Below are 17,963 nucleotides of genomic sequence, written 5' to 3' on the forward strand. Positions count from 1 at the left end.
CTCAGCTTGCACACATCCACCTAATTTATTTCAATTAGTTACTCATTCATATAATCAAGACTGTCTTCCAGTAAGTAAATCACGGATTCGTAGGACATGCAAATGTATTTTTTATTTTTTTACAAACACCGGTTAAATCAACACTTAATACTTGCTCATTATACTCACAGGAAATGAAATGTTGGAAAATTTGGAAGCTATAGAATTAAGATTGAGGAGCAACTAAAGGTTGGTGTTCATATTCATACAGTAAATATTTCAAGAGAACTAAAACCGCTACTAAACACAATATGAGCAAAATTGACCTTTGTTGCAAACTTTATAGTTGTCTGAACAATCGAGCAGGCTATAGAACATCAGTAAATACCCACTGCTGTGCACGCACTTAACCAAACAAACTACCGAAAGGTAGAGTGGAAATGCACCCTGTGTAGCAAAAACAAAAATAACCTGCACTTAAAACCACAATGTTTTTCCGGGCTAACAAATCAGCTGAGAAGCGACGCAGGAAAGTAGCAAGAGCTGAGAAAGCACAATCATATTTAGCATCTCCGCTAGTCTTACCTGGTTCGGTACAGTTTTTGTCAAGCTCTGAGAACAGCTTCGACTGGTTGTCGTAGAAGTCCTGTAGAAGGTGACGACTCTCCCACCTGGGCTCTTCGAGTATTGTGGAGGTCGCCACGTGGTATGCTGAGAGAGTCACAACGAGATAGAAACAAGAGGGACGAGATGAGTGTTGATCAGTGCAGAGCGACGAAAAGAGACTTCAAGTGCATGTTTTTGCTTATATGTGTGCTGTACGAATGAATGGGCCGCTTTCTGTGCGTCCGCTTTATCACACAACTGGAAAAGCAATCAAACCCCCGCTTTTCTTGGTTAATCCAAAGCTTTAAAGTTTTCCTATCGATCAAGTACCCAATGCACGTTGGCGGTGCAAAACAAAACATGTTCTGACATTTACAGTAGACAAACGAACGTCAGACAGATCAAAAGTTATACCCACACGGAGATTTGCCTGTGACGTAACACCGACCGCGTTTATATTTTCTGTCACTTGTTCCAACACTAATTTCATTAGTTCTTTTGACCACCAATGATCTCTTTGTTGTACTCTATTTATTCATTACTGTCTATTTTATCAACTTGCGCAGTGTTTGTTCATTGATCGGCTAATCATTTGTTTTTTTTCAATGCTTTTATAATGTACATTCCGCCACTTTATGTTTGGACTTAATTATAAATGGCTGACGTCATGATGATATGCTGACAAGTTTGTGTTCAGCAATCTTTTCGATGATACAAACCTTATGAAAATAGGATACAGATTGAGAAAGGCGACGCACGTGTGTTGCACCGAATGACGATTTTGCATATACGCTCAACTTGTGCACAGAGTATGAACGTTCCTATGCATTTATTAGGGAATGAGGGAATGGCTCTTATATGGAATAAATTAACATTTACATTGTGTTTATATATTCCCTCAGGTTCAGTCTGTATATAATGATTCTTAGTCACTTCAAATTAAAATATCAGATAAAGCCCCAGCCAAGCTTCTAATTTAGGCAGATACAAATTGAGAAAAAGAAGGAAATAAATAAACAGCTTCACCGAATGAAAATGCATTTTACAGTTGATGAAAGATGGCTCATTCTCAAAATAAAGCCCATTTATTACTTGCCATCCCAATCCAAAGGACCATGAGACACAAACTTTAAAGTTGCAATGTGAACTTTTTTCCCCAAAATAACTTTACAATAAGCTTTTTACTTAACCATTTATGACTGAAATGCCTTCTAATGAGTAGATTAACACCTTAGCTGTTCACAATGGATACTCCTGCGAGCCCCTGGCCAATAGTTTTCAGACTGGATTCGGGTTAGAATTTCCCGCGCCCTGTCTGCGGATGTGACGTCATGTGCGCGGCGCGTAAGTGAAGAACGCTGTGTGCAGTTTCATTTTTTCGTCAGCAGGTGGCAGTAGCGATTCGAAATGGAATATTCTACGTTCAGTAGCTTTAAGTTCCAGTGTTAATTTACAACCCATGACTAGTCCTAACCCTCGCATTCCCCATAGAACAAAAAGTGAGATGACATATGCATGTTGTGTTGCCACGCTCCTGCAGGAACGCTCATATGGGGGCATGCGGACCTCCGTGAGGCCAATCATTTTAGTTCATTCATGTAGGTCACTGTATTCACAAGCAGCCCTCTTCCAATCCATCTCCTCTCTCACCATGCAACAGGCCTCTGCAAAGGCACGGAGCTGCCATAAATAGCACCACTCTATGCTATATTTATTAGGACATGATAGATTTTGCAAACACGTCGAAGAACAGAATGTTTCAGTGCAAAAATGCTTTAGAGGGCAGCGACGGCGGTATCACAGCGGTAATGGGGAATCTGGCTTGCAACTATTTTCTGTTACTAAAATAACAACCACCGGCATGCTGCTGGGCAGCAGAATTGTTTCTTTTATTCCTGGTTCTCTTTTTTTCTTCTTGAAATTAGAAATTGAATATTGGCTGACTAACTGTGGTTCAATATTGATTTCTTGCAGTTAACATTTGTGGCACATGTTGCTGGCCAATTACAGAAGCTTTGGTGAAACCGTTGTATGCACGATTGTGACGAAGCGAACAATGTGATGGCTAAGTTGTTGAATAAATAAATAAAAGTTCACTGTCATATCGGAGTCACTGATGCAATCAGAGCATTTGCTGATCTATGTCATAATAACTGAAGCCCGCTTATATACAACTGCATTATATTCACAAAGGAATACAAAAACACTGACAGCACAGTTATAGTCTTTGGAATAAATTAATAAAAACATTCTGGCAACACACTGAATACTGTAGGTGAGCAAGTGATGATCCGAAGAACCAGGGATGATCAAGAAAGAATGGGAAGACCTGGTTTCAATTTAAGTGGCACTGCTGAGGGGCTAAACACAACAAAGAGACTTTTTAGTCATTCCGATTGAAACCATTCCGAATGAAAATCTCTGGTCACCTGTTTGCATGTGACGTGATCCATTCCGATCTGCCGTTTACGCGCTCCCCCGTTTAATCAGATCAGCCCCGTCGGGGCAGCCGCGGGACGCACGGACAATCGATCACGTGATTTACATTTTATATTAAGATGGAGATCATTCGTCATTTAGCACAGTAGTTGTGATGGTGTTAACACTTTTATTGAAGCAACATCTTAATAAAAAACAAGTTTCAAGTACTTAGAAAAAAGTCTTTGGGGAGACACCGCCATTTTGGTGGGTGGAAACGATGACGTCAAGACGCATTTACGTCAAGACAGATCTTGCGCATGCCGGACGAAGCCTCGCCATTCCGAATGAAGTGTATACACGACGCTCGTTCGGATTGACGAAAGGAATAAACCAACCTTGTGATTCCGAATGAAATTCCATTCAGATTCAGCCTTTTCATTCCGATTGAGGTTGTTTATATGGAGCATTTTCATTCCGTTTGGCCGTTCGGATTCATTCTAATCGCAATACATGGCTCCATGTAAACCAGGCTAATGAGACCTTAGGGTCACAACATGGCTGTTCTTTTGGTGACTTATAGAGGTAAAATTAACAGATCTTTATTCTAGAATGCCCCATCTGCTAAAAATGTTTAAAGCTGCTGAATGCAAAAAAATATATTTTTAAATCACTACTGCCACCTGTGGTTGAAAAAGGAAACTGCACACCCCCTTCATCACGTACACAACGCGCACGACGTCACATCCGCAGACAGAGGGCGGGGAATTCGAAGCCCAAATCCAGTTTGAAAACTATCGGCCAGTGCAGGAGTACCCATTGTGAACAGCTAAAGTGTTAATCTACTCATTAGAAGATGTTTGAGTCGTAAATGGTCAAATAAAAGGGCTATTGTAAAGATATTTTGGGGGCAAATTGTTATATAGACCATCTTCAAATCTCCATTTAAATCTTATTCCAGCGCTCTTTCATCTTGTTAAACCACACCTAGTATACGACTAGCCTCTCGCCCGACCTCACTTTCTGACATCGAGATTTTGGCCCATTTTACTGCCGCTTCTCCTTGCTCTTTCTTCACCTCCTCTCGTGCTCAGAGTAGGGACTATTAAGTGGCGAGGTTTTGCATCTACCTACCGCAGGTAGAGGCATCTGCAGCGCTTCATTTCATTACATGGACTCTTATCGGGCGTGGAAGGCGGTCATGTGCTCATCCACAGCGGAGAAGTTTACATCATCCACAAGTGATATCTCTTGCATTCCTTTTAAATGTACTTTGCACACTGCCTCTACATAGAGTGGAGTGGTTGTCTCCCAACCCAACAAAGGTTGTTGGTTCGATCCTATACCATTGTGACCACGTCGAAGTATCCTTGAGCAAGATACTGAACCCCCAAGTTGCTCCTGATTTTGCGTCAGAAGTCTGAGGTGGAAAAGCGCTATATAAATGAAGTGACATTTACCATGAATGAGGGGAGGCGCTTTGATTGGCCAGGAGTCGGCGGCATTCCCTCCCACAACGGCGCACAACGATGCTAACACCCACTTCTATCTGCGCTGCTCTGGAAAAATGCCAAAAGAAAGAAAACTACTGAGTATAGTGCTGTTTAAGGATGAAAATCCTTTGTCTATGAGGCTTGCAAACAGAAATGTGAAATTTGAATAAAAAAAATAAAAATAAAAATAGAGAGCAATGATGATGACATGTCAAATCGGTAAAATTACCGAATGAACAATACTGAGCTCTTAAGAAAAAGAAAATTAAAAAAATGAAAAGAAATGTGAAATCTGATAGGGGCAAGACATATTGTCTGCACTCTACATGTTTTTGCAGGTTTTCACTGTCAGTTTGTACGAGACTGGCAGGTTGTAATTGTCCTTATCTGAGGAAAATCTAAAGTCACAAGCATACAGCGCTTGTTGCATTGTGTACACTACAGTTATACAGAGAACCCGAGGGTGAGATCTGCCATGATGTATCAGTGCTAGGCTGCCCTATATTGTAAACAGGCCTAATGTCCTCTTACTACATGTTTTTCCTTATACCCAGTGTCACTATGACATAAGCAGGAGACATGACATGATCAAGGTCAAAAGACAATCACAATAAATGTGCCATTGCCAAGCTCACCAACTTTGTCCCTTCAAATTGACAAAACAATATTTTGCCTTACTCTAGAGTACCCAATTACAACATGGATTGCACGTGGGTGGATTAAATTGATTGCAAAAGAAAAACAAATATATTATTGACCTTGTTTTGATGCTTTTAATATTGCAGTCTGCAAAGGAAGAATTGGAGAAACAAAAAATAGCATGAAGCATCCTCCATACCAACTGAAGGCATGAAGAATTGCTCCATGTCATGTGATTTGAAGAGGTCTGAGCCAAGCCACAAGAAGCAATAAAATTGCAAATCATAATCTCCATGGTTAAGATACGCTTTTGGCTAAATTCACACTTTAATGTGGTTATAAATTAACACTGAAGCAAGACAGAGAACCTTCGAGAAGGCATCTGCCCACTAGTGTTAATTTCGTCAAAGGAAAACTAAACAAAAATAATTTCATCAACACACATTTTTCACCAGACTAAGACTATAGACTAGACTGGACTAACACCCTCGTTAATGAACAATAACTGGGACTAAATCAGTATGCATTTTTGTCGACTAATGAAGACGAGGCGGTGTACTTCACATCATAAAAACTTTAGTTCATGAACAAAAATGCGATGACAATTATATGATTTTGGAAAATCTCTGCTAATCAGTCATGTGACCACAGAGACACACTCGCTCTGCAGCTAGCATGTGCAACATGCACAAACACATGGGACAGACAGGAGGTGGCTTCCCGGTGAATGGTTAAAAAAACGAGAGGTAAATTATAGCTCGAATGTAACATTAATCCAATGGCTATAACGTTCCATCAATAACGTTAACCCGACCGCTAACTAATGCTGGCTAACTTACTAGCTCATAGCATGGAGCCATAGTAGCCACTTGTTGATATACGGTAATTGTGTCAAGTTGTTTTTCTTAAAAAAAAAAAAGATGAGAACTTTTTTTGTGAAATAGTTTTAGATCTGAAATGGAAATCTGAATGATCTGAAATTATTTGCTGACAAAAAAAGATACATTGGTAAAATGATAGTCCTGACTAAAACTAGACTAAACCGTTGACAGTTTTTGTTGACTAAAACTAGACGAATAAAATGATGTTTTCTTGGATTAAAATGAAGACTAAAGTGCTAAATTTATAGTCGTCTAAAAATGGACTAAATAAAAACAGGATGAGGTTGACTAACTATGATAAAAAAAACTAACAAGCGTGATTGAAACTGGACTAAAACGGAGACTAAATTCTAAAATGGAGGATAAAATTAACACTACTGTCCACTGACTTTAGTGTAGCACTACAAACGTAGAATCATGTGTAGACTAAAATGTGAACTCAAATACATTGTGGATTAATGCGTGTGTGTTTTTGTGTGCGTAATTTGATGCATTTCCATGTTACTTAAAAAAAAAAATATATATAGTATATATATATATATATATATATACCTGCACAACTTACCCACCCTCTCGATCTAGGCCAACCATTCAGTGCGTGTGCGTCAGATCAGCGTGTACAGAAAAAAAAAATGCTTCTGAGAAATCATTAGTACCAAGGGATTTGGTAGTCCGCATATTTCTACCAATATCTTTCACCAGCACCGTGTCCTATATCGGTGCCAGAGTCCTATGTGCATTAGGTCCAAGTCGACCCCATAACGTCAAATAACACGGCCGGCCATCGCTCCTCAATGTCATCCTTAATTAGCTACTTCATCTTCATTAGTGTTCTTTGACAGATGTGTTCATGTGTGAGAGAATATATGTAGGTACATGTGTTCACACTGATTATTTGGATTCCTTGCATACATGTCAGAGTTTTTGTTTGGCAAGCATGGCAGATGCACGTACAGTAGGTTTCTTTTATTTAAAAAATATATATATATATTTTTTTTTTAGGACCTTAGGCAGTTAAATGCCATCTTGTGACAATCAACAGTATCTCTAAACATTGCACATCTACTATATCAAGCGAGCTACATAATTTTCCCAAGAGAGAATAAGAATCAGGCCAAGTTGGTGTGTAGCATATACTGGCGTTCTAAAAGACGCAACACGTGATAAAGTATCTGGAAGTCAGCGCTGTAATTGTTTTTTTTTTTTACTGTAGATTTGACAGAAAAGTGCTAATGTTACTCTATTTAATTACTCATCATTCACATCTGGTTCGACGGATTCTGCATTTCGCCGCCTTGTACTTGTGACATGTAATGGCAATAAAGTTGAACCGAGCAGGAAACGTATGCCTCTCGAACCCAATTGTCTGACGCATACTGCACATACTCACACACAAATGAAAACAGAAACAAAACAAGTGGGTAAATTCCCTCCCAGTCATCTAAGACTATGATTAATCAGATTGGTGTGATTAAAAGCTTAATGGGTTTCTCTGACCGTGCTTAATGTAGGTGAATGGCACTGTGATTTTGTTTTCATTGTTCGGGTGTACAAAAAGGGCTCTGCAAAAATAATCACTGTCGGAGAAAATAGAGATCTGTGTCTGCCACCTGAAAACACTTTTATTAAGAGAATATTAGGAAATTAAATGCATTGGTTAATATCTTTTTTTTGTTTCTGATTAAATCGTGACCGAGTATATTCATTTAAAAAAAAAAAATCAACTAAGTAAAGAAATTCAATGGTTTCATTCATATTAACCTGGCTGATCAGGAAAACATAAAAATAATAATAATAATCACACTACAGCTGAGAGGTGGGTGGCAAGATATGAACTGACACATTCGTTTTTGTTGGTTGTCATCGGATGTTGACCAATTGTGAATAAAGCGCAGCACTTTTGTCATCAAGAAAGAAACCTGACGTATGGATATTGTTAAGTGTCTGCAAAGCCACGCGTAGTCACGATAAACATGGCAGACCAACAAACGCTGCAGCATTATCTGAATAATCCAAATCAAAATAATCCCGATTTTAAATCCATATAAAAAGATTTCTAAAAAGTGATGCCAAAGAATTACGCTTATTTGTATATTAATCAGATTTACAAGCATAGTACTTATTTACTCACTATATAAACAGGGTAAACATTTTATATGGATGACATCATCTGTGTCATCCCTGCTTTTGTAGGAGTACAAAACCAAATTTCCTAAAATTCTCCAGAGCAGCGATTTGTAAGAGCAGAATTTGGATTAGAGCGTGAGCATAAGCAATTTGAGCAAGAGGAATTGCATAACAACATATGAGCAAGCTAGAGATTCACAGGCTTGTGATCAAAGCTGCTGGCTTTCGCTTTGACAGCTGGACGGCCCTGGACACAAAACTGAAACTCGGGGAGAAAATGCAGAACCTAGCATAACATACTCCATTAAAATATGTCATTTGTGCTCTCTTGAATATTTGGGATCCAAATTTGTTGGAAAATTTAAGACCAGAAAAAGGGTTGAGCAATAGGTTTTCCGATATCCCCCCCATTATAAGCAATTGTTATATGGAAGAAAGAGCTCACAAAATGGCCAAGAACTTGTTCATTCAATCCAAATCTACACTTAAGACAATGACAGAAAATTGAGCATCTTACTTCAAGTGATATGAAAGAGGCAGTGGTGGGATTTGAACCCATACCTCATGAGTGAGGGAAATTTATTTTAACCCAGCACTTTAGACCGGTCGGCTACACGACCCGTGAAGGGCTCTCTTAGGATCAAAATTTGTTCGGAAATTTAAGACTGCTACCAGAAAAACGTGGTTGAGCATTTTTATTTATTTTGATTTGATTGGCTATTGGAGGGAATTAAACTTTTTCATTATGTGATCCGATTAGTCGACTAATTGCGACTGCTATCAGTGACTAGCATAAAACATGCCAGGGAATGCAGAAAATGACACATGAATTAAAACTGTGACCTTCTTTTGGTGAACTAATGAATACACACACACTCACACGCACGCACGCACGCACGCACACACGCACATACACATACTCACCCACATACAAAATAATAAAAATTAAAAAAAAAAATTAAAAAAAAAAAAAACAGCAATGATGATGACACGTCAAATCTGTAAAATTACCGAATGAACAATACTGAGCTCCCCCCCCCCCCCCCAAAAAAAATAAAAATAAAATATATATATAAAAAAAAGAAGAAAAAAAAAAGAACTGTGACCTTCTGTGTGCGCGTGTGCATTTGTATGCATGTGGGGGTTATAACCGCCCTCTTTACTGAACCTGCTGCCACCCTCCCGCCACCCCAGGTAAGAGTGTCGCAAAGCGCCAGTGCCATTCATGCTACAGAATAAGTCATGACTTCCTGCCAGTAAATCAGCTTTGTGTTCAAGTGAACAAGCCCAGATTTCTGAGTAAAAATGGGTGCCTTAGTTGGAAGACAAAAAGGAAGATTTTCTTTAAAATCCTCTGCAGGTATGGAGTCCTTTCTTCCACGCTTCACGCTGTGGATCCCAGAATACACAATGCGGGTACAGAAATAGGGTTTGGATTAGGTGATAAATTAGCCCAGGCATATATGAGGAGAGGGAGTGACTAGAGAGGGAGACAAAGGAAACTAATGTTCACAGTGAAATTGAATACAAAACATGGCCTACAGACTAAACTCAGCTACACTTTACTAGGGTTGTGAATTGCCTAGTACCGATTCCGATACCGATGGCGATTCGATTCAATACCGATTAATCCCGATACGAATCTATAAATTGATTATTGCGATTTTTTTAAGACTCAAATTTAGAGAAATACTAATCAGTAAACTTGTACATATACACTGTAAGAGTTGTATGAAAATGTATTTATTTATCTGAAAATTCTGTCTTATAACTGAGCCACTGCATTTAACAAACAGGTTGCAGTCTGTTTCATGTTTGAACAGCACTGAAATAAAATATTAAGGCTTAATGTTCCATTTATATAACATTCTTCCATGCTTAATGCGTGAATCCTAACCCTAGACGTTTTTATTCCCATAAAAAAATCTATGTTTAAAAATCGATTCGGCCGCATATCGAATCGATTCAAGAATTGCGTGCTGCAATATCGCGATATATTGCCGAACCGATTTTTTTCTAACACCCCTACACTTTACACTTCACATCTATCACAACAAAGCACAGGTTCTATTTATTTGTGTTTACATGACAAACTTGTGGGAGAATGTTCCTGATGACGAGCAAAAGCCTGAACACAAAAAAAAGAAGACAAATAGGACACACAAACAATTCCACAACCATAAAGAAGGGTGCCACGTCACAATCACAAAACTAAAATTGCATTAGAATATTTGGGATAGGAATTACATTTGTCAACAATACCCCTATTATGATAGCACAGTGATTGTGTCCTAACCTGACAAAAAGCAACACCATGAAATCGATGAAACTGAAGAAGAAATAACATGACAAACTTGAATCCTCAATCAATCTAGCTAATAAAATAACATAAAATAAAATAGAACATACGTAATCAATATGAGTCATATATTCACTCTACAGATTGGTGATGTGACTGCAGCTTTTTTTTTTTTTTCAGTGGAACCAGTCAAAGACAATTAGTGTCAATCAAAGGACTATAAGTGAATGCGCCAGGTGCCTCCTGCAGTGTGATATTCAAGTACAGAAATGAGAAGTGTTCTATGCTCACCCACACAGTCATACAATAAAAAATAAAAAAATGCTTTGAGTGACTCACACCTGCAGCTACTTGGGCCAAGGTAATGGTTGGCATCTTTTTTTTTTAGAATTATATTTGAAACATACATTTACAATAGCGTTTATCCTCACTTGGGTTGCCAGGCTTAGCTGCAGCTATTCGCAACTGACTTTAGGGGTGAGACCCTGGAATGTGCGTCACTCATTCACAGGGAAGATACAAGCAACAACAGACAAACAACTACTCACACTCACAATTTTAAGTCTTCATTGAACCTATCGCTCATTCTCTTAGAATGTGGTAGGAAAAGGAGTACCCGGAAAAGTGTCATGTGACCCAATTTTACAGGACAGCTCCAACGCTGTTTCTTTACTGCTTTTACCAGTACTATTTATTTCCTGGACTGTATTTTGCTCTAAAAATGCCAACGGTGTCGTCAAGTTTTGGCCTAATTTAGATAGCATTACGTCAAAAAACAACAAAAAAAACACAGACGACTGATTGTCACCGAAATTTACGAGTACATGTACGGTCATGTGATAACCATAGTCTGGAAATATTAGAACGCAACTCGCAACATTTTTGATAATAGGGGTGTTAGAAAAAAATCGATTCTGCAATATACCGCGATATTCTCGAATCGATTCAATATGCGACCAAATCGATTTTTAAACATCCATTTTTTATGGAAATATTTAACAAAACGTCTTACTTAGGGTTAGGATTCACACATTAAACATGGAAGAATGTTATATTAATGGCACATTAAGCCTTAATATTTTATTTCAGTGCCGTTCAGACTGCAACCTGCTTGTTAAATGCAGTGGCTCAGTTATAAGCCTGAATTTGCAGATAAATAAATAAAAATTCATACAAATCTTACAGTGTACATATACAAGTGTACTGATTTGTATTTTCTAAATTTGAGTTAATTTTTTTTCGCAATAATTAATTTATAGATTCGTATCGGGATTAATCGAATCAAATCGTGACCTAGAATTGTGCTACGAATCGGATCGCCAGGTACTAGGCAATTTCCACCCCTAATTATTATTATTATTATTATTATTATTATTATTATTATTATTATTATTATTATTATTATACGTCTACAAATGTCTTTTTCTATCTAAATTATGGCAATATACTAATTTTTATAGCACAAAATTATACCAGGAAATAAGTCCAAAATTAACAGGGGTTGTGTCGCGGCAATGACTGACTGGACAAAAAAAAAAAAAAAAAAAAGGATATGAAAAATAATAATTTTAATCTGTTTTGTGGGTCAATTTGACTCAAATTTCAGGTTAATTCGCGCATTGTCTCAAATATTGCTTTTACATTGCAAACAAGTCGCATATATGTCGCAAAATGACAGCGACGACAACCTCATATTTTAGTTTTGAGTACATCTCATTTTTAGCCTTTAGTTATACCTTTGTCAGTACATACCAAACAGGTATGCCATATTGACTTACGTACCTGGAAGTAAAAATAAATTGTTATATCAAAGTATAAGTAGAGCAGAAAGCGTCGCTGAATAAAAAAAAAAAAAGTTAGTGAACGAAAAAGCTGTCATTTTGACAACACAGACAAGACCCTGTGAGTAACAGGTCAAAAAAAAAACTTTGGCTGCATGGTCGGAGTACTTGGAGGGCAAAAAGGTCACAGCTACCGGGGGACAAAAACAAAATAATAGCTGAGTGCAATTGAAATGGAAGGAGAGAGACAGAGGAGAGAGAAAGCGAAAAAGAAAGAGAGAGAGACGAGAGCAAGGTGACATGGATGATAAAATAGATCAGACGGCTCCTTAAGCCGGTTCCCAACTCACCTCCCGTGCCAGATGATTTTTGCCTACACGGTGGCTTCACACGGCCGCTTCACACGCTACTGCTCTCAAGTAATTCTCTCGCCTCTAGTTTCTTGTAATGTTGTCAATTTGAACTGTTTACATTTTTGCAAACATTAAATCATGTAAATAATTGTTCTGAAATACAATTTCACAGTGGTCTAAAGTGCAAAACAAAAAGGGTAACATATTACACAATCTAAAATAAAGTGTAAAACTGCACCTTGCTTTGTGGAGCAACATTTAATTTGTGAAATACTGCTTTATTAGACCGTATGCAATGGGGCAGTGGATATTTTGCCATGACCGGCAACTCTACCACTAGTGTTATTTTGCCGTGAACTGCTCTAATGGTCAATTGCTGGACGGAGTCATGCACTGGGAGTGATCCTGCCTCGCCTCACCCCATTCTGTGTTACCAGCCTAACCATAACCCTCAGAGCATATAGGCTGATTAAAAATTTGTAGTTAAAAAATTTTTACTCATTCCCTGCCATTGCCGGTTATAGACGTTAAATATTCATTTTAACTCTTTCTATTAGCTTAACATTTTTTTTCACTTCTGTTAACAAGAATATAAAAACCTAAGATTTTTTTTTATTGTACATTTAGAACAGATATAAAATGTGTGATTAATCATGAGTTATTTCATGAAGTCAGGCGATTAATTACAATTAAAAATTTTAATCGCCTGACACTCCTAATTTTTTAATAATGTTTTCTTTTTCTAAATCACATCAGGCAATTAAATTTTTAAAAATGTTTAATTAATCGCATGACTTCAATAGTTAACTCACGATTAATCATACATTTTATATCTGTTCTAAATGTACAATAAAAACAATTCTAGGTTTTCATACTCTTGTTAACAAAAGTGGAAAATAATGTTAAACTAATAGAAATAGTTCAAATGAATTTTTGACGTCAATAGCCGTCAATGGCAGTGAATGAGTTAAAATAAAATGAGAGCATATAGGCTGATCAAGAATTTGTTGTTAAAAAAATTAAAATCAAATGCATAGATATACAACTGTGACTCCGCCTTAACCACTATGCTTCACGTTAGTACACATTCACTAGCGCAGAATTTATACGTGTAGTTCTTGCACGGCTAACGGGAAAATAGAGCTAGCAAGATCCACTTAGTATGTAATGCCACTTTAAACTTAACTGTGGCTCTAATTAAAGTGTAATCAAATCAAATAATGAGGCATTTTATCGTACGTGCCTGCTTCATGCATTTTAATAGCAACACGTCTCATCTCCTCAATTTTCTCTTCTTCACCTGCCTTGTCTCGCCCTATTTATCACGTTCAAATTCCGCCTGACTCTGTTTGTCTATTCCTTTTACATATCCACTATTCCTTATTTCACCGCCTGAGCTGTCCCCACATGATCCCGTTCCTCTTCACAGCACCGACTGCACTCTTGTCTGTTTCCCTTTTTGTCTAATTCTGTTCCTCTGCGCTGAGTCCCAATGCTTTGTCAGTGCAAAGTGCTCCATCTGTGCCCCCCCCCCCCCCGCCCCCCAACCCATCCTGCTAGCAAACACAAAGGAAGAGACCCAACAGCCAAAGGTTTGAGTTACGTAAGAAGGTAATGGAAACACTAATGCTCATACAAAGAAACGTTAATGGCATTTCTATACCACGACCATTTATTTGTCTTTCGCATTTGTCGCAGATGGATGAAAAAAAGGGGCTTTAGCTTGAGTAGTAAAGTTCAGTGGCATTAAACCTGAACATAATAGCAGCTCATATGTCTAATCCCCTTGTCGTATAGAGCTTTTGTCATTTCTACGCGCAGCGTCTACCTTTTTATTTGAAGGGGTGGAATACAACGGAAGGATGGATGTATAGACTTACATACGACTCTTTTTCCAAACAAGTTTAGAGCTGCTGAATGCAGAAAATGTCATTTCAAATCGCTACTGCCACGTGTGGCCAAATAATGGAACTGCACACTCCCTTCTGGCATGCACAATGCACGCATGACATCACATCCGCAGACAGAGGGCGGGATAATTCAAACCCGAATTCAGTCTGAAAACTATTGGCCAGAGGCTTGCAGGAGTAACCATGGTGAAGAACTAAGGGTGTTCAATCTGCTAAAAACAAGAAGAAGAAAAAAACGTGCAAAGACTGAGATCAGATTAGTGCAGAATTGCTGAGGTATTTCGGGAAACTTGTTCACCCTCAATTATGCCTACCCCCCCCCCCCCCCCCCCCGCCGCCAAAAAAAATCCATCTTCCCAGGAGTGTTGTTGGGCTACAATGTCTCTGCCTTGTGCATGCATGATGCACGTAGTGATATCGGCAAAATGGGCGGCACTGCCACCTCATAAACATGTGATGTCGTGGCGAGCTACACTCAAATGTGGCGAGGGGATTTTTATACCGTTTAGCCACATTGGCTGAAAGGTTTCATGACCCAGTGCCAACCCTGCGCCGTGTATGTTTTGTTTTTGTTTTTTAGAATGTTAGAAGGCTGTAGAGAAGAGAAACCCAAAGAATTGGGATAATATGCAGACTCTACATAAAAAGGCAAGATGTGCAATTGGAACCCAAAAGCCAGCGAGAGAGAGAGAGAGAGAGAGAGAGAGAGAGAGAGAGAGAGAGAGAGAGAGAGAGAGAGAGAGAGAGAGAGAGAGAGAGAGAGAGAGAGAGAGAGAGAGAGAGAGAGAGAGCTTGCCATTCCAGCCACATACCGCGCGCTGCTTGTCAGAATTAGTCACGTAATAATAATATATGCAGCAATAATTTATGGAATTCAGTATCACATTTAGTTCAAGATACTGTGGGTGTCTTTATAGAGCAGCAGGCCTACGTATTACAGTTTGGAACTTGCACAATATAGAAATGATACATTTCACCTTGCATTCTTTACGGCTTCTTTTGCTCCTTATAGGTGAGCGAAAGACTCAATAATCATAATTAAATATTATAAGCGATATATCATACTTTTTTTTTTTTTTAGGTTTTAGGCTTGGCCCAATAGGGGTCACAACAGCAAGTCACTCATAGTTTCTATGCCAGACGCCCTTAATGATGCCACCCACCCCGTTTTTTCATCACTGACCAGGAATTGAACTGCCACTGGCTGCATGAAAGGCAGCAGCATGTACCACTAGACGCAATACAAAAAAAAAATGTAGACGGTATTGCGAATGGCAAGTACTCAACATGCGTTCTTGCACGACTCGAAACAGTCAAGGCTCAACATGTCTGAAAGTAGAGCAGAAGCATTGCATGCCGCGACTAGCAAAGTGACTTTATAGCCACTGTTGGGTCCCTGGACAGCTCGGGCTCCAAAAAGCTAATAAGAGGGAGGGGGGTACCAGTCTGACTAGGAACCACTGAGATAAGCCTTCTGAATGAATATCTCTCACTTGTTTGCTTTGGCTGAATAAAAACCGATTGAACAATGCCATGTAAATGACTCACTCATATCTTGGTGAAAGCCTGAGAGATAAGACAAACAATCACTCACAATCACTTATAGGCAAGTTCGAATTTGCTATTTTCACACAGCGCATGTGCGCTCCGTGTAAAAACTGGCTCTCATGCCAGGTTAAGTCTAGTTTACTGTGTTTGGAAATTTGGCAGACTGTGCTGCACCATGTTCCGGCGGACAGGGGATGTTTTCTTTTACCCACCCCTTGCGCACCTGACAATTTGGTCACTGAAAGTAGGCTAATATTTTGACCAGCTAGAAGCAGACGTACCATTAGGGTTGGAAGGCAAGTCTTCAAGTAACTTTACATCATCCGCCACTGGGGATCTCTAAACTCTCATTTCTAACTACGTGTGTCTACGAAAATACCAAAAAAAAAAAAAAAGCACTCATCCGCACAGTTAGTCTGCACTTTGCACTAGACTTGTGCTGGGCACTAAAATAGGGCACAGAGTTTTTCATTTTTGGGAGAGAAAAAATACTGACAAACTAGGTTTGACAATTGCTGCCTCCAAATGCATTAGCTTGTTGTTGACGTCTTGGATCCTCACCGTTTTTCCTGTAGGAATGGTTTGTGTAGTAGTAGTAGTAATAATAATAATAATAATAAGTGATCATCACCATCATCATAATCATCATCATAGTTTTAAATGTAGCTAAATTAACCCGGCATATTCTGTGGTTGACGGAATACAATTTGATATTAGAAAATAAACAGAACAAATCTATTGTTTTTAATGAAACAGACACCAGAGAAACATGATCATGAATCCAGCCTTGACATTTGCTGCCGTCAAACATCCCGTTCGTGTTTCCCCCCCAAAACTCCACTTGACTTCGTGTGTTTCTCACCTTCTTTCTGTGCCACATTCTTGAGCCCCACAGCGAGTCCCAGCAGAATCCCCATGAAGCACATCTGTACGGCGAACAACTCCTTTCGCTTTCTCCGCCTGCCTTTACTCCTCCGTCGGCTCAGCATCACTCCTGCTCCTACGGTTGTCTCCGGCATCCCTTCTCCCACCACGCGGGCCATGGCGCTCTTCTTTCGGCGAGCGTTCCGGCGAGGTCCCCGGGTGGTGTAGAGGTGTACGAGTATGAGCAGCTGGGAGGAAGACACCGAGAGATGAGCTCTGAGTGAGATGGAGTTGCTCGGCGCGGGCAGATGTGAGCGCAGGCGTTGGACTCTCGAGCTTGACAAAATGAATGCATCCCTGAAACATCCGGTATGGACCTTCAGAATAAAAGAGTAAAAAAGTATTCGAGCATAAGCGAAGTGCGCATCTCGACTGCACGGTGCATTAGTAGCGGCGTGGTGCATTGTGGGTAGGCTAAACTACCAAACGGTCATTGAAAGTGAATTGGATCCAATGGAATGAGCTCTGATTTCTAACATTTCAACCGCTTGAAAGTTGCTGTTTTTAATTGATTGTATTGTAAACATGCATAGCATGTGGTTTACTGACTTGTAAGCTTTAAGGTGTACAGTGACGCAAAAACTATCACCACTCTAATCTCAGCCATTCAAATAACGATTAGTTGGTAGCCTCGCTTTTTTTTTTTTCCAGGCATGCGCAAACGTAATGCACACTTGGCTTATTGTGGATACGTAGTGGCATCGATGTTACCATTTAAAACACCATGAATAAATGAATAAAAAATAAATATTTTCCCTTTACGTTTATATACAACCTGCGTTGAGAGAGGAATACTGTATGACTTCATTCAGTTCTTTACCACTCTTGATAACTTAAAAAAGTTTCCCCTTTGAAATGAATGGTAATGCCATACACATCAACAACAAAAATTCTAACACGCTTTTAATGAGAAAAATAGGCCATCCCGGCTGGGTCGGCCCTTTAATTCATTGTTCAAACTGTGTATAGACTTTTTGGTATGTCAATATATAACAGATAACTGAA

The 17,963-nt window shown here is 39.0% G+C and overlaps 1 protein-coding gene across 1 annotated transcript in view; it reads right to left on the minus strand.

Moving 5' to 3' along the window:
• The window catches only part of slc24a3 (solute carrier family 24 member 3), a 53,221-nt gene extending 35,983 nt beyond the window's left edge, over window positions 1-17,238 (minus strand). The window contains exons 1-2 of the mRNA XM_086093064.1: window positions 16,897-17,238; window positions 565-690 (exon numbers count right to left, since the gene is read on the minus strand). Of these exons, the coding sequence (XP_085949190.1) occupies window positions 565-690; window positions 16,897-17,077 (307 nt within the window). The 5' untranslated portion in view covers window positions 17,078-17,238. The remainder of the gene's footprint in view (window positions 1-564; window positions 691-16,896) is intronic.
• Window positions 17,239-17,963: the final 725 nt, after the last annotated feature.

This window comes from Leptonotus elevatus, chromosome 13 (genome assembly GCF_054856555.1).
Source record: "Leptonotus elevatus isolate MCC_2025b chromosome 13, RoL_Lele_1.0, whole genome shotgun sequence".
Lineage (NCBI taxonomy): Eukaryota > Metazoa > Chordata > Actinopteri > Syngnathiformes > Syngnathidae > Leptonotus > Leptonotus elevatus.